General features: G+C 41.9%; 2 protein-coding genes across 9 annotated transcripts in view; one reads left to right on the forward strand and one right to left on the reverse strand.

Annotated features, from left to right (window-relative positions):
- GPLD1 (glycosylphosphatidylinositol specific phospholipase D1) overlaps positions 1 to 13,236 on the forward strand; it is a 56,325-nt gene extending 43,089 nt beyond the window's left edge. The window contains exons 19-26 of one of the 7 annotated variants that reach the window (XR_009597648.1): positions 325 to 430; positions 519 to 612; positions 3,229 to 3,405; positions 3,729 to 3,889; positions 5,344 to 5,370; positions 5,470 to 5,520; positions 8,312 to 8,455; positions 8,975 to 13,236. Coding sequence is in view for 4 of the 7 variants with exons in the window: in XM_060403442.1 (XP_060259425.1) it covers positions 325 to 430; positions 519 to 612; positions 3,229 to 3,405; positions 3,729 to 3,889; positions 5,344 to 5,370; positions 5,470 to 5,520; positions 8,312 to 8,398 (703 nt within the window). In the remaining 3 variants the exon portion in view is untranslated. Of the gene's footprint in view, positions 1 to 324; positions 431 to 518; positions 613 to 3,228; positions 3,406 to 3,728; positions 3,890 to 5,343; positions 5,371 to 5,469; positions 5,521 to 8,311 lie in introns of all 7 variants that reach the window. The other 6 variants (XR_009597647.1, XR_009597646.1, XM_060403442.1 and 3 more) reach the window with 6 other exon arrangements.
- The window catches only part of MRS2 (magnesium transporter MRS2), a 34,075-nt gene continuing 30,695 nt past the window's right edge, over positions 10,946 to 14,325 (reverse strand). Inside the window, exons 10-11 of one of the 2 annotated variants that reach the window (XM_004019106.6) lie at positions 14,153 to 14,266; positions 10,946 to 13,619 (exon numbers count right to left, since the gene is read on the reverse strand). In XM_004019106.6, coding sequence (XP_004019155.1) covers positions 13,509 to 13,619; positions 14,153 to 14,266 — 225 coding nt within the window. In that variant the 3' untranslated portion in view covers positions 10,946 to 13,508. The remainder of the gene's footprint in view (positions 13,620 to 14,152; positions 14,267 to 14,325) is intronic. The other variant, XM_012101197.5, reaches the window with a different exon arrangement.

Here is a 14,325-nt window from a genome sequence, read left to right on the forward strand (position 1 = left end):
AAGACTCTGTCTCAATACCACATTCTGAGGTATTGGCGGTTAGGATTTGAACATACGAATTTTGGGGGACACAATCCAGCCCATAACAGGAGGTACCCCCATTTTGTCAGTTGGGAAGTAGAGTGTGAACCTCTTAACCTGGAGAGCCTTGATATTGGGGTTCATTCTGAAAGCTCCGCCACACCGATGACAAGGACCAGCAGCATGGGGTGGAGGGGGGCGCCATGAGTGGGGAAGATGTGGGTCATCTTTCCGTGGACCTGAGCACCTGCCCAGCGCGGTGCCCTGTGTCCCAGCACCTGAGCCCAGTGTGCTTGCTTCCAGTCAGGGCGACTTGTTCCGCACTCGCGATGAGAAACAGAGCCCTGGACGGGTGTACGGCTATTTCCCGCCAAACTGTCAAAGCTGGTTTACCATTTCCGGAGACAAGGTATGGTGGCCCCCTTCCCTCCCCAGGGAAGCAGACACCACAGAGAAAGTTTCTCAGCTGGACTGTAGTGATTTACTGCGTTTTACAGGCAATGGGGAAACTGGGTACCTCCCTGTCTAGTGGCTACGTGATGCTGAACAGGACCCGGACCCAAGTGCTGCTGGTGGGGGCCCCGACTCAAGGTAGGTCGCCCGCCATGAAACGTCACTGTTTCATGAACAGCTGTGCCACTCCTTGACCGTGTCATATGGAGGGAAAGTTATGAGATCTGGAGGCAGACAGACCTGAGTTTGAACATTTATTTTTCTCATTAATAGCAACCTGGGTTACCTTGGGGGAAGTTACTTTTAAACTCCCTGAACGCAAAATACAGCTTATAGTATCCACATTCAGAGATCTGTTGAAAATCACACGTGAAAGTAACTTGGTGTGTTTTTAAAACTCCTATCCCACTGAGCTTGGAGACATAGCAGATTTTATAAACCAGTTCACCAGGAACAGGTCCACTTTGAGAGTTTATGTTAATAAAATAGTATTTTGTTTACTTTATGGGAAAGTTAAAAACAAAACAAACTAGCAAAAAAATGATTCTCTCCAAGAGTATAAAAGTGGATCATGCTTATTGTAGAAATTTGTGAAAATATAAGGAAATATATTTTCACACCTAATATTATATCTTGAGCATTTTCTCATATTAAGTATTCTAAAATATGATTTTTGATACCTGTATCACTTTTTTTTTGCATATGTACATGCCAACGTTTACTGTCAGATGGCCCAGTCTTAAGGCTTTTAATACATACTATCAAATTATTTTTCAGAAAGATTTTTGTTTCATATAATGTATTTGAATAATAAGCAGAAGTGAATTGGGCAAAGGAATGGTTAAATGCTTCAATGCACAAGTTAAGTCAGCAAATTGTTATAAAGCTGTATCCTAACTCTACAATATTTTTTGTTTTTTTGTTTTTTTGCTTACACAGTCTAGGTAGTGTGACTCTTGGTTACAGAGTCTAGTTAAACTCCTGCAACACAAATTACTAATTTTGTCTCACCGTTGTTGGTGTCAGAGTGCTATGAATTAGAGCATCCCAAATTTTCTTAGTCTTGGCCCCTTTACTGCCTTAGTAATTTTCTCTGTTATAAAATACTGTATAAAACGTAAAACAGAAAGGTTAATTATATGTATCATGATATATGTGATATATAAATGATGCTTTTTGAGACAGTTATATAAACTCACCTGCAGCTGTAAAAAAGAATAGGTCACGTTACATTTTATCCAGTTTTCCCCAATGGCATCTTGCAAACCATAACCAGTGTCACAACCGTGTTATCAATATAGATATAATCCACCAACCTTGTTCAGTTCCTCTTTTTACTTGTATTTTGCCCATGTAATTTGAGGGGTCCAGGGAAAATAAAAACCTGTTAAATTATCCAGAATTGCAGGTCAGTCATGGAGTCACAGAGTCGGACACGACTGAGCAACTGAACTGAACAGAGCCTAAAGCCAAGCACAGGGCCCTTCTCAGCATGGGGCCCCGTGTGACTGAACAGGTTGCACACTGTGTGTTTCTGTCCTAACCGCTCCTTTGGGGCACTGGGCCACTTCCCAAAGCCTGGCATCGGATCATCCTCATTTTGACCTGCACTGCTTTTCCAGTGGTGCCTGCATTTTATCGTAACAACCCGTTATAAAACTCCAATTTTGCAAAGATATGGCATCACTGAAAGGACTCTAGGGATCTGGTGTTGAAACTGTGACCTCCCCCAGCAGGTGGGTCATGTGGCATCAGACAGATGTCACTGTCTTACCGGCAAAAATTAAAGACAATTGCAATATACCCGTGAGTTCACCAAAATGTTTCAGTGTAGAGTTGGGGAATCACAGCTCTATGGACAGATTTGAGTGAAACGTGAAAAATCTGACCTCCTTGCAGGGCGAGTTCGAGTAAACGAATAATTAGAGTTAGGCCTATCCACCTCACTCTCTCCCCCCAGCCTCTGGCTCAGCAGGATCTCTGGGTCCGACTGTGGCCACGACACACAGCCGTTTAAATATTCAGTGGAGATTTTACGGTACTCATTAAAAGCTACAAAGTATTTGTGGTATGAAAAAGAATACTTGAAGGCAAGGTGGCGGTGAGACTGGGAACTCACTGCTGGTGAAATGTAAACTGATGTACTTTTTCTAGTAAGAGGTTTGGCAAAACGGCAAGAGCCTTAAAAATAATATTCATTCCCCAAATCCAATGCTAGATGGATCCCTTCTAAAAAATCTGTTCTCAGAAAATTAAATTTTATTTTAATAAAGGGGGAAGGATCATAATAATTCATAAATATCATTTATCATAGTATTAATTATAAAACCAAAACATTGTAAAAGAAGTTTTGTAATCTGTAAAAAACCCCATTAAAATGTGTATGTATGTATGCTGCTGCTAAGCTGCTTCAGTCATGTCCGACTCTGTGCAGCTCCATAGACGGCAGCCCACCAGGCTCCCCCGTCCCTGGGATTCTCCAGGCAAGAACACTGGAGTGGGTTGCCATTGCCTTCTCCAAGGAAATGTATGTATGTATATGTGGGTATATATCACTCTCCAGAAACAAATATATGCATTATATACATTTTCTTCCTCATACTCTTTTTGGGTGTTTTCCACACCTTTTGCAATGATCATATATAAAGTCTTGGCATTCACAAATCTGACATAGTTTCGCCTGTGTCACTGCAAGTCTGTGTCCCCGCTTTGTTCTTGTGATGGTGGCAGCTCCTGTTCCGTGGTTTATTTCAGATGTCGTGTCTAAGGTATCATTCCTGACCATGACCCTGCACCAAGGTGGGAGCACTCGGATGTATGAACTGACACCTGACTCGCAGCCTTCTCTGCTCAGCACCTTCAGTGGAAACCGCCGCTTCTCCCGATTTGGTGGCGTTCTGCACTTGAGCGACTTGGATAACGATGGCTTAGGTAGGAAAGGAACGGTGTCTCTGGCCAAGAAGATGGGTCCTCTGATAGGATGACCCCTGTTCTAGCCTCATAATGAATCAAGACCAGAGCCGGATGTACAAGAGTGAGCTGTGCTTCTGGAACACGGTGACCTGAGAGCCACCCAGATCAATGATGAAACAGGAAACAAAAGCCTCTGACTGTGCTGGAAAGAAATCAGTGTAGACCAGTGAAGGACGCATTATCATTAGTGGGAGGCTGGGGGAGGATCCAGCAGCAGAACAATGGAAAGGATGACAGCAAGGAGTAAGACACTTCCTTCTGCTGCTTTTCATTGTTCACAGATGAAATCATCATAGCAGCCCCGCTGAGGATCACAGATGCAACTGCAGGACTGATGGGGGGAGAGGATGGCCGTGTTTATGTGTATAATGGCAAACGGATCGCCGTGGGTGACGTGACAGGCAAATGCAAATCATGGGTAACTCCATGTCCAGAAGAAAAGGTAAGTGATGTACGCAATTCCACACCAAACTGGGAAAGGACGGCTCCTTGCTGATGCCTTGGTAAACTATGTCCACTCTAGAACTCTCAGTTTCTTCTTGGACTCAGATGACCCATACCTCAGGTCAGAACACAATCACTTGCTTGAAAGCAGCCTGCTTTCCTGCAGTTCTGCAGTGCTTGCCCCCACAGCTGGAGTTCAGCTGATGTGGTGTCATGCCGGCTCCTGGTTAGGAGCCCACAGCAGGAAACAGGCCATGGCCACTGGAGTGTCATGAAGACTCCAGCTCTCTTTATTTCATCTTTCATGGCTTAAGTTCCCTGGACCTAAAATACTTGGCTGTTATTTTAAACTTAAAATTTAATTTTCAAATTGGAAAAAAGAAAGTTTATTGTAAAACTATTAGAAAATGCAGTACAAAGAAAATGAGTCTACCTAGAATTCCACTCTGCAGAGATGTCTAGTAACCTTTTGATGTGTATCCTGCTAGTATTTTTTTCTATGAACTTAATTACTACCATTTATTGTGCGTTTACTCTCTCTGTGCCTGGGCTTCCCAGGTGGCAGTAGTGGTAAAGAATTTGCCTGCAGGAGACGTAGGTTTGATCCCTGGATCAGAAAGATCCCCCTGGAGGAGGGCATGGCAACCCGCTCCAGTATTCTTGCCTGGAGAATCCCATGGACTGGCAGGCTACAGTCAAAGAATTGGACAGGACTGAAAGTGGCAAAGAATTGGACAGGATTGAGTGAACTCCGGGAGTTGGTGATGGACAGGGAGACCTGGTGTGCTGCGATTCATGGGGTCGCAGAGTCGGACATGACTGAGGGACTGAACTGAAGCAACTTAGCATACGCACTTTGTGCCTAGCGCTTTATATAAACATATAAAATCTAATTCACATCAAAGTTATTAACTTGCTATTCTGTTCATTATAAAGAAACTGAAGATCAGAGCAGGAAATTGTTACAGGTCACACTGCTAGGGAATGGTAGAACAGGGACTTGAACCAAGAGCTGGTTCTGAAGCACACCCTTAAACTGTTACACTGTGTCTGTGTGTATATATTAATGGCTGTGATCCTATTGTACATGATTTTGTATACAATTTTATAATTTTATCTCATTTTACCTATCAACATAATAAGTCTTCTATGCTTTCTATATTCTTATACAGTATATCTACCAGATACCTAGCAGTTTATCTGTAGATAAACCGTTTAAGTGACTAGTCATTTAGTCTATTTCAAATTTTTGCTGTTATAGTAAGATAAATATTCACATAAACATATTTATACCTCTATTTTTCTGAGCTAAATTCCTGTAAGCAGAATTTCTGGTGACAAAGGGCTTCTCTAAGATGTAGAAATTTGAGTGAGTATAATTAAAATTGGTTTAAGAAAAAATCCATGAACAGCAATAACATTAACAATCTCCCTTTCTTATCACTCTTTCAGGCTCAATATGTACTAATTTCTCCTGAAGTAAGTATCTTCTAAAAAAAAAAAAATGCCCTTTCCTTTAAGTTGATAAAATCATATGGTATGTTTTCCAAGGCCATTAACAGACAGTGTGTTTCACAGGCAGGCTCAAGGTTTGGGAGCTCTGTGATCACTGTGAGGTCGAAGGAAAAGGTAAGTGCCAAGACTGTACAGCTTTGGTGTTTGATTTTTTTCTAAGTCTGGGATTTGGGAGTGATCTCATTTTGCATGTATTTTAGATTTTATTTGAGAAACAGGGTCTCACAAAAAAGAAAACACACAATCCCACCATTTTTTGGTGAAAGGTTCTCCTCACTACCCCTCCAATTTCATCCTCTACAACAGGGGTTGGCAAATTACAGCCTTTTGGCCAACTCTAGCTGGCTGCCTGTTTTTGTGTAATCCACAAACTAAAAATGTTTGACATGTTGAAATGATTGGAAAAGTGAAAATATTTTGTGACGCAAGATATTTATAAGAATTCAAACTGCAGTGTCTCTAACAGGCTTTACTGGAATATAGATAGCCACATTCATTCTTTTCTCTTCCTCTGCTGCTGCTTGTTCAACAGTTGCTCAGTCGTGTCCGACTCTTTGCGACTCCATTGACTGCAGTCACCTCTGCTGCTGCTAAGTCACTTCAGTCGTGTCTGACTCTGTGCGACCCCATAGACGGCAGCCCACCAGGCTCTGCCGTACCTGGGATTCTCCAGGCAAGAGCACTGGACTGGGGTGCCATTGCCTTCTCCAGTTACCTCTGCTACTCTACCACAATTGCAGCTGACTGATGTACCATGAAGCCTAAAATATTATCCTGGTCCTTCACTGTAAAATTCTGCCAACCCTTGCCATATTGGCTAAGCATTGTTAATATATTTTGGTTCTTTAGGAATGAACCAAATATATACTAACAATATATTTGTTATATATTTGTTTCTTTTTGTATGACTTTAGAATAATTGTGCAGATATCTCTGCTGGCTAGATTCCTGGAAGACTACTAGGTCAAAGGGTATACACATTTTGAATTTTAATAGCCATGACACATTTAAAGGATTTTATAACATAACATACAGCTAAACCCATTGTACAGATCTGTGCTAGGCTACGGGAAAGAGACCAAGTGTCTGCTCTTGAGGAAAATTAAGATTTATTTAACATGTGGGAAGTTAAAATGCAAACAAGTATAGTAACAAATGCTAACTGGAAGTGTGAACTGTGGTATGAAAGGCTAGAGAAGCCGTCATAGATTTTTGAGTATAGAACCAGATCTGCAGGGCTTGGTAGGGGCTGTGGCTTGGACTTGTAAGCACTGTGGTAAAACTGCCCTCTACTGGCCAACAGTTCAATTAGCCCTTTAACTCATTTACAGGCAAGCTTAACCACAACAAAAGAGATGGATTATAAATTTATGGGGGGCTTCTCAAAAGATAAGATCTTAAGAATATCATAAATTTGGTTTGCATTTTAAATTTTATCCACTTTCCAAGAATCAGACGTTACTAAGAACCCATGAATCGTATACAAATAATGAACCACTGTTTATACCAACTGAAGGGGGTAGTGTAGATCATCTAAAAGTAATTTTATTCCTTTCTGTTTAACACTGCAAATTCATCTTCCTAATTATAGTTCACGAGTCAATATTAAAATTAACTCCACTTTCCCAACACATACCTGAGGCTGGGGGCCCTGAAGAACTTTTGAGTGTGAAGATAAATCATAGGTTATGTATGTTTTAAAAATGGAGACAATCTGAGGATGATGAGTGGGTGGCCTCTCATGAGTAAAAGTTATGATTTTGAAGACTCCTCTCTTCCTTTCTCTGTGTGAGCAGTAAGTAACCAACTAGAATTAGGAGGACCACTTACCTCTGTGGTATTGCCACTGTGTTTCTGAAACCTCCAGTGGGGCTGCCTTCAGCCAGCCTGCCAGCCCTGGTGGAACAGTGTTGTACAAAGAAACCTGAGACATGGACCCTGCCCCCCAGGTGCTTAGAATCTAAGTGGAAAAATGAAACATGCCCATGAGACCATCCAGGCCCATTTATGATGACCCAAGTCCAACGGCAGTCAGAGATCAGTGGGAATCGGCTGGGGGAGTCAGGGAAGGCCTTGCAGCACCCCTGGGGCCTGAGTGGATCTGGAAATCAGAGTAGGCTGACTGGGCAGAGAGAGGGCAAGAGCAGGGGAAAACTTGATTTTAGGAATGAAGATGGGTTTACAGGAGGCAGCTTGTGGCCAAACTACAGATGTATCTAGTAAATGAGCAATTCCACAAGTAAGAATTTACAGCTTTTTTCTTCCCCTCTTAATCGACACTGTGATATTTAAAAAGACACACACAAAGGGTTATGCATACTACCCGACACGTCTGGATTCCATTGGGAGGTTTCAAAATTAAGTCAGTGAAAAACTTCACAGGTTTGCTCACTGTATGGTCACACCTTGCTCTACCCATCAGTCAGTCTGATCAGCCACACCTCACCTCATCAGCCATGGTCCAGAAACACTCTCGGTAGTTTCAAAACTAAAATCCACTTCCAAAAATGTTTAAAAACTTGTATAAGCTTTGAAGGCAACTTTGAAAGCAGCAGGGGCAGAGGTGGTGTGAACACACTGACAAGGCCAGATTACTCCAGGTCTGCCGTCTACACTGCACCACAGCTAGGATGCTGAACAGACATGAACAGACGCACACAGATGCACTTTTCCCTTGTGTACCTGAGAAGGAGCTAGCGAGAACTTCCTCCTCCAGCTGTGGTTTTCTGAACCTACAGAGCTGAGAAAGAAGGTATTTAAACCCAGGGAAAGAGGTGTTTAAGCTCAAGCCCTTGTGTCTGGCCAATGTCTAGCTTTATTCTAGCTCAGAGCATAACATGATGCCTGAACTACAGCAGGAATGAGACACAGGTTGTGAATGAATCCTGTTTTGTGTCTCCTACAGAATCAAGTCGTCATTGCTGCTGGAAGGAGTTCTCTGGGAGCCCGACTCTCTGGGGTGCTTCACATCTATAGCCTTGGCCAAGATTAAAGGTTTCACTCCATTTTCCTCACCTGTCCCCCTCTCTCATGCTGAGTCATCTTCCGGGTGAGCATTCTGGGGGACAAACTGGCGTATCGAGAGGAGCCCTGGTAGACCTTACGACAGGTGGGGGCTCCTGGGGGTGGAGACACAAACACAGGCTGGCTGCCCACAGGCCACAGGAAGTGTTGGCAGCATCCGAAGGATGTGACAGTGGGTGCTCTGGTTATGTGTGTCCCTTTGCAAAGCTTGTTTCCTGTGCACCTGAACTTAATTCCTGCCTTCCTGTGCTCAGACCTGCTGCACAACCTGTTTCCTCTTCCACTTGAGCACCTTTCTGATGCCTTGAAAGGCCTGTCTCTAGTTATCTTAGGAAAAGCTCTGTAGCACAATTCTTGCTAAAAATGCCCTCTTAAAACTGGTGACTCATTCCAGAGTGAAACAGAAAGCACAGCACACAGGAAAAAAAGCATGAGGAGAAAGAGAACCAGGAGAAAAGTATGGGGGGTGAGGCATAACCTCACAACTCCAAAATCATGTTGTAAATGATATGGTCCTTTCTTATGAGGACTATTGTATTTTCAGTGTTTCATATAGTGAAGGACATATATAATAAGTGAAATGTCACCTGACTGTGCCCTCAGATGCTTTTGGAGAAATGATTGTGCTAACAGCCGATGCACCTAATGATCTTCTGCTATCTGAAGTCATCTCAGGAAGCCTCAGGCAGCAGGAGGCTGCCACAAGCCTCACCAACAGAACCAGAACAGGAAGGAGAGAGCTCTGTCTTGAGCTGAAGGTGACTGTGCAGGACCAAGAGGAGTGAGGCAGGCTTGGCCTCCCTACTTCCTGGGCTGGTCTCAGTGGAGCAGGCCTCATCTGCCAGGCCTGGAGGGTGGCATGTTTAAGGGAAAGGAATGGACCACAGGATTTCAGCTTCACTAAAAATCTGCGGGCACTGTTATCCGTAAACTGTTAACTAGCTGATTCTCTATCAGGGTAGAACCTCTTCTTCGGACACTAATGAAATGATACTAAAACCAGGAAAAAATTAAAATGACCGAGCCCTTCTCTTAGCTTCTCTTGGGGCAGTAAAGAGACTGGTCAAAGGACACAGGGTTTTGGCTGGAGTAAAGCTGAATCCAAAATCAAAGGAAAAACCAGCAGAATTACAACTGTGAGGATATAGTGAGTGTGTATATAAGAGAACAGCAGCATAACCAGACTCATACCTAGACAGGACCTCTGGCTCACTCCCAGGACGTCTCATCTTTCTGAAAGAGGTATACCAGCTGCATGGTTCCCTATGGCACAGCACAAAGCACACACAAACACCATTTGCTTTTCGGTTAACAACTCTTGGCTGCTCAACCTATTTGAAGAATTGTTTTTATTAAAGTTTATTTTTAGGGGACCAGAAACACCTTACTCATATGCCCTTATTCTGAGTGAAGACCAAACTGATGTTCAGTAAAGGCATGCTCTCGTACTGTGTCTCTTCTTTTAGAAGGATGCCTACCTTTATCGGGCTGCTGCTAAACAAAGTGTTATGCTTTACTAAATGATTGGGCCAGTGTTTAAACATGACTATTCTTTACCTGAGGAGTTATATTTTTCTTAATGCCTAAACATAACAGCAACCAGCAAGAGGAGACGGTTAAAATTTACTAAGTTAGAAGCAGATCTTCATATAGGATATTTAACCATGCTAACCCATATCAAGAAGTATCCTACTGCATATATGGAAAATATGTAAAAACCTGGCATACAGAAAAAAAATCTAATATCCAACAGACTAATGTATTATCTTAACAGGTGGATTAAGTTTCCATTCTACACTAAATTTACTGTAATTCTAAGCACTGGTTCTGACTTCAGTTCAGTTGCTCAGTCATGTCTGATTCATTGTGACCCCATGGACTGCAGCACACCAGGCCTCCCTGTCCATCACCAACTCCTGGAGTTTACTCAAACTCATGTCCATTGAGTCAGTGATGCCATCCAACCATCCCGTCCTCTGTTGTCCCCTTCTCCTGTCCTCAATCTCTCCCAGCATCAGGATCTTTTCAAATGAGTCAGCTCTTTACATCAGGTGGCCAAAGTATTGGAGTTTCAGCTTCAGCATCAGTCCTTCCAACGAACACCCAAGACTGATCTCCTTTAAGATGGACTGGTTGGATCTCCTTGCAGTCCGAGGGACTCTCAAGAGTCTTCTCCAACACCACAGTTCAAAAGCATCAAGTGATGCATTTGGATTGATTCTGACATACTTAATACTTTATAGGGTTTAAATCTCTCAGGAACACAAATCTGAATTTATGCAACAATTCAAAATTACCTTTATGATATCAGAACACATTTACATATTTGCAATTTTTGTCTATTACCTGTATATGCAAAGGCTGTCTTACAGGCTTCATGACTGGAATTGATTTATGCCTTTGTATTACAGACCTAGGGAGATTTGAAGTGAGTCTGGGAATAAACTCAGGTCTCTCAATTCCCTAGTCCATGCTCCAACTACGTAACTATTACTAAAGAAATGACAGTAAATCCTGAATTTAAAGTGAGTTTAATATTTAATGTTAATTTTCCAAAACATAATGCTGTGTACAAATCATGGAATAACTCACCGAAATATATGGCTTTTTAATGATTATTTAGTGGTTATCAGTCTATCAAGAGTAAAGCAAGTATTAATAGTATCTTAAAATGACACCTATTTTTGCTACACTTTCTTAGAGCTCTTACAATGACAACAGGTTAAGAATATCATTCCCTGTACACGTTAAAGAGCATACGATTGCCTGCCTTCTCATAACTGAATATTTGGTATTCTTTCACCTTATTTACAAATAATTTATATACTCTATTTAAATTCAACATTTAACACAACTTTTTTCTTTTTGGCATAGGCTGTTTTATTATTTGATAGATAGCAGGCTGCTGCTTACATTAAAGAGCTATCACCTGAAAGGTCGGGCAAGGTCGGGCGTGTTGAGGCATGCCCCGGAAAAGTGCCGCAGACAAGTCCCGGAGGCAGGCCGACAACCAAGCTGTCCAATCAGGTGCCGACACGGAGCCCTTGGACACCAACCACTGCTGAGCCCGCGCTTTCTTCCTTATATGGGAGCCCGGCCCTGGCTATAAAACCTTTCCCCACCCCTCATACCTCGCAGACTCCCTTTGCTTCCTTGCTCACCCGCCCCCCGGGAGTTCTGCCCGAGAGCGACCGCCCAATAAAGGCTCTGATCAACAGTCCATAGAGGGAGCTCTTTCTTCCCGGGGCATTTCTTACATCACCAAAGCAGAGGCAGCCAACATCTAGAAAGTAACTTGACTGAACCATGTTCAGAACTTTATAAACCTTTAGTACCCTCCCTATATCATCCTTGTGAGGTAGTTGCATTTATTTCCCCTTTTACTGATGAGACACTCACTCAAAATTATTTTAGCCAAGCCCTCAAATGATGTTACTTAGCTAAGTAACATCAGGAAGAAAAGACCAAAATTCTATCCTGTACCTGACCTTAAACAAAATGACATTTTGCCTCTTGGACTTCCAAGTTTTCATCACAGTTAAGTAATATTTATTAATATTACCTATTTTACAGTGATAACCTGAAGATCAAAAACAACATAGTGCTCTGAGGTATACCAAAGAAGAGTGCCCTGTGAAATATATTGTCAAAGATACTATATCTTAGAAATCAAACAGATGTATGATGGTATTCACATTCCACAGCCACACCATAAGGCATGCTCCAAGACAAGCCCAGCGTGTTTCATGCTCTTCTAATGTCCTTTCATAACCACACATGGAACTGGGAAACTTCATTTGTTCTCCTTCAGATCAGCAACTGGAAAAAGCATTTTAATTCATTTTTACCCACCTGGTAAATGGACTCTATTTACTAATTTTGTAGTGCAAGAGCTGCTTTAGACTCTAGAATTGTCTATTTATGTTACTTTTGGAGATAAATATAACTGTAATGTTCTACTGTGTAACTTTTTAACCTCCAGAAAATATAAAAAACATAGAAGATATCAGGTAGCATAGGTGCTTGAGACCTAGAAATATTAGCCATTTAACTCAACTCTGTGAAAATAAAAAGGTAACACAATTTAAAAATTTACCCTCTTGTTTTAGGAAGCCCACAAGTCAGCCTCTCGGGTGTAGCCAAACAGATGAAAAATGTGCAGCCTAGTTAATCTTGCTACACATTTTCCTTTTTGGTGTGACATGTCTGTCCTAAAAACCAAGGAATGGTCAAAACAGCTATAAAACAGTAACAGAATGGAAATACTTTCAACTATTTCCAAAAGCTTTAATTATAGTCAAGCAAAGAAAGATAGTTTCATAGGTTGAGGAAGTAAAAATTCTGAATAATTGGAACCTATACAAAGCTAATATTGACATCTCATTTCCTTTTTGTATTCCTTATATAAAAACGGGCAGGGACTTCCTTGGCAGTGAAGGGCTTGAAATGCCACACTTCCACTGCAGGGGGCGTGGGAGCTATGTTCCCACGGGAGCTGGTTCCCCTGGTCAGGGACCTGAAAGCCTGCATGCGGCCAGAAAGTAGGAGAAGGAAAGGCGGGGGTGGGGCGCAAACATAACACAGTTATGTCAGAGACTGGTTTAAAGTTTAAGGTTAATGTATATTATGCTAGCTTTTTAGTCACCTGAGAGTCAGGAAATTCACAAGAACATGATTCCTTACAGGAAGAACTGTGGTTACCTAATCTCACAACTATGGGTTTGGCAAGTTTCCCGGCTTCATTTGGCATGAGGTTGCAGTTTTGTTAACGTGTATAAATTAAATAAAATCAATACCACAATCTAATCCTGGATTAAGTTAATCTCTCCATGTCTTACATCTATAAAAACAGCCTTTTAAGTTGGTAGGAAATAGAATTTTGGCCTTTTACAAAGCAAGCACGAAAATACAATTAAGTTCCAGTACTATGACTGCCATAATATTTTTATCATCAGACATTATAATTTAAGTGTCAGTGATTTTCTTTCAAGTCTCTGACTCCATAAAATAATAAAAAGATACTAGAATTTCCCTGTGACTACCATAAAAAAAATTGTTCAGTTTCCATCAGGTTATTCCTAACGATTTGTTAGGATACTCCTGCTTGATCCAAGTCCATCCGGCCTGAAGCTGTGTTTCATTTCTAGCCTTCTGTTGGCCTGCAGTGTCTTCTTAGGTAAAGAGGCCATCTAAATAAAAGCAGAAAAAATTCATAATTTTAGTTGTGTGGGTTTAAAAGAAAAACCACCAGTAAAAACGATACATTAACCACTAAATGAGGGAAGGACTGCCAGCCATGTATCAATGTCCTGAGTACTTGCTCCAGGGGTATAAACTACAAGTAGAAGGCTATGAAAAAGAGATAAACTGTATCTTTTCCTAACACGGTAAGTGTTGTCCACATTTCAATTTTGGTTATGACAAAATCTGCACCAAAATTACTAACAGCTGTCTAAATGTACAATGCCTGTCACAGCATTCCACCAAAATCAACTTCTAACTTACTTACTCTGCCACTGCTTTCCACATAACATCTAATTCTCCTTTTAACTACATGAAGCAGGTGGCACTGACTTAAGTGGGAAAGCTGGGCGAGGCTTAAAGAAATTAAAAAACCTGCTCAGTGTCTCAAAGCCTGTGACCACTTAAGCCCAGGCCGCAGGACTTCAGGCTGGGGACTGCAGCCCCTCTGCGGTACTGCACTGAGTCTGACCCTTCATACCAGAGGAGGCAGGGGTGCTTCCAGCTGTCGTCCGAGGAATGACAGCAAGCGCCTCCAGATGAGGCCGCTTCCCATAAACATAATTCCTGTGATCAGCCAGAACACTCTATGGTCCTAGAAGAGAATACAGTCAATTTCAACCACAAAGGCTAGGTTCCTTCGTGATAAAATTT

This window comes from Ovis aries, chromosome 20 (genome assembly GCF_016772045.2).
Source record: "Ovis aries strain OAR_USU_Benz2616 breed Rambouillet chromosome 20, ARS-UI_Ramb_v3.0, whole genome shotgun sequence".
In the NCBI taxonomy this organism is placed as follows: domain Eukaryota; kingdom Metazoa; phylum Chordata; class Mammalia; order Artiodactyla; family Bovidae; genus Ovis; species Ovis aries.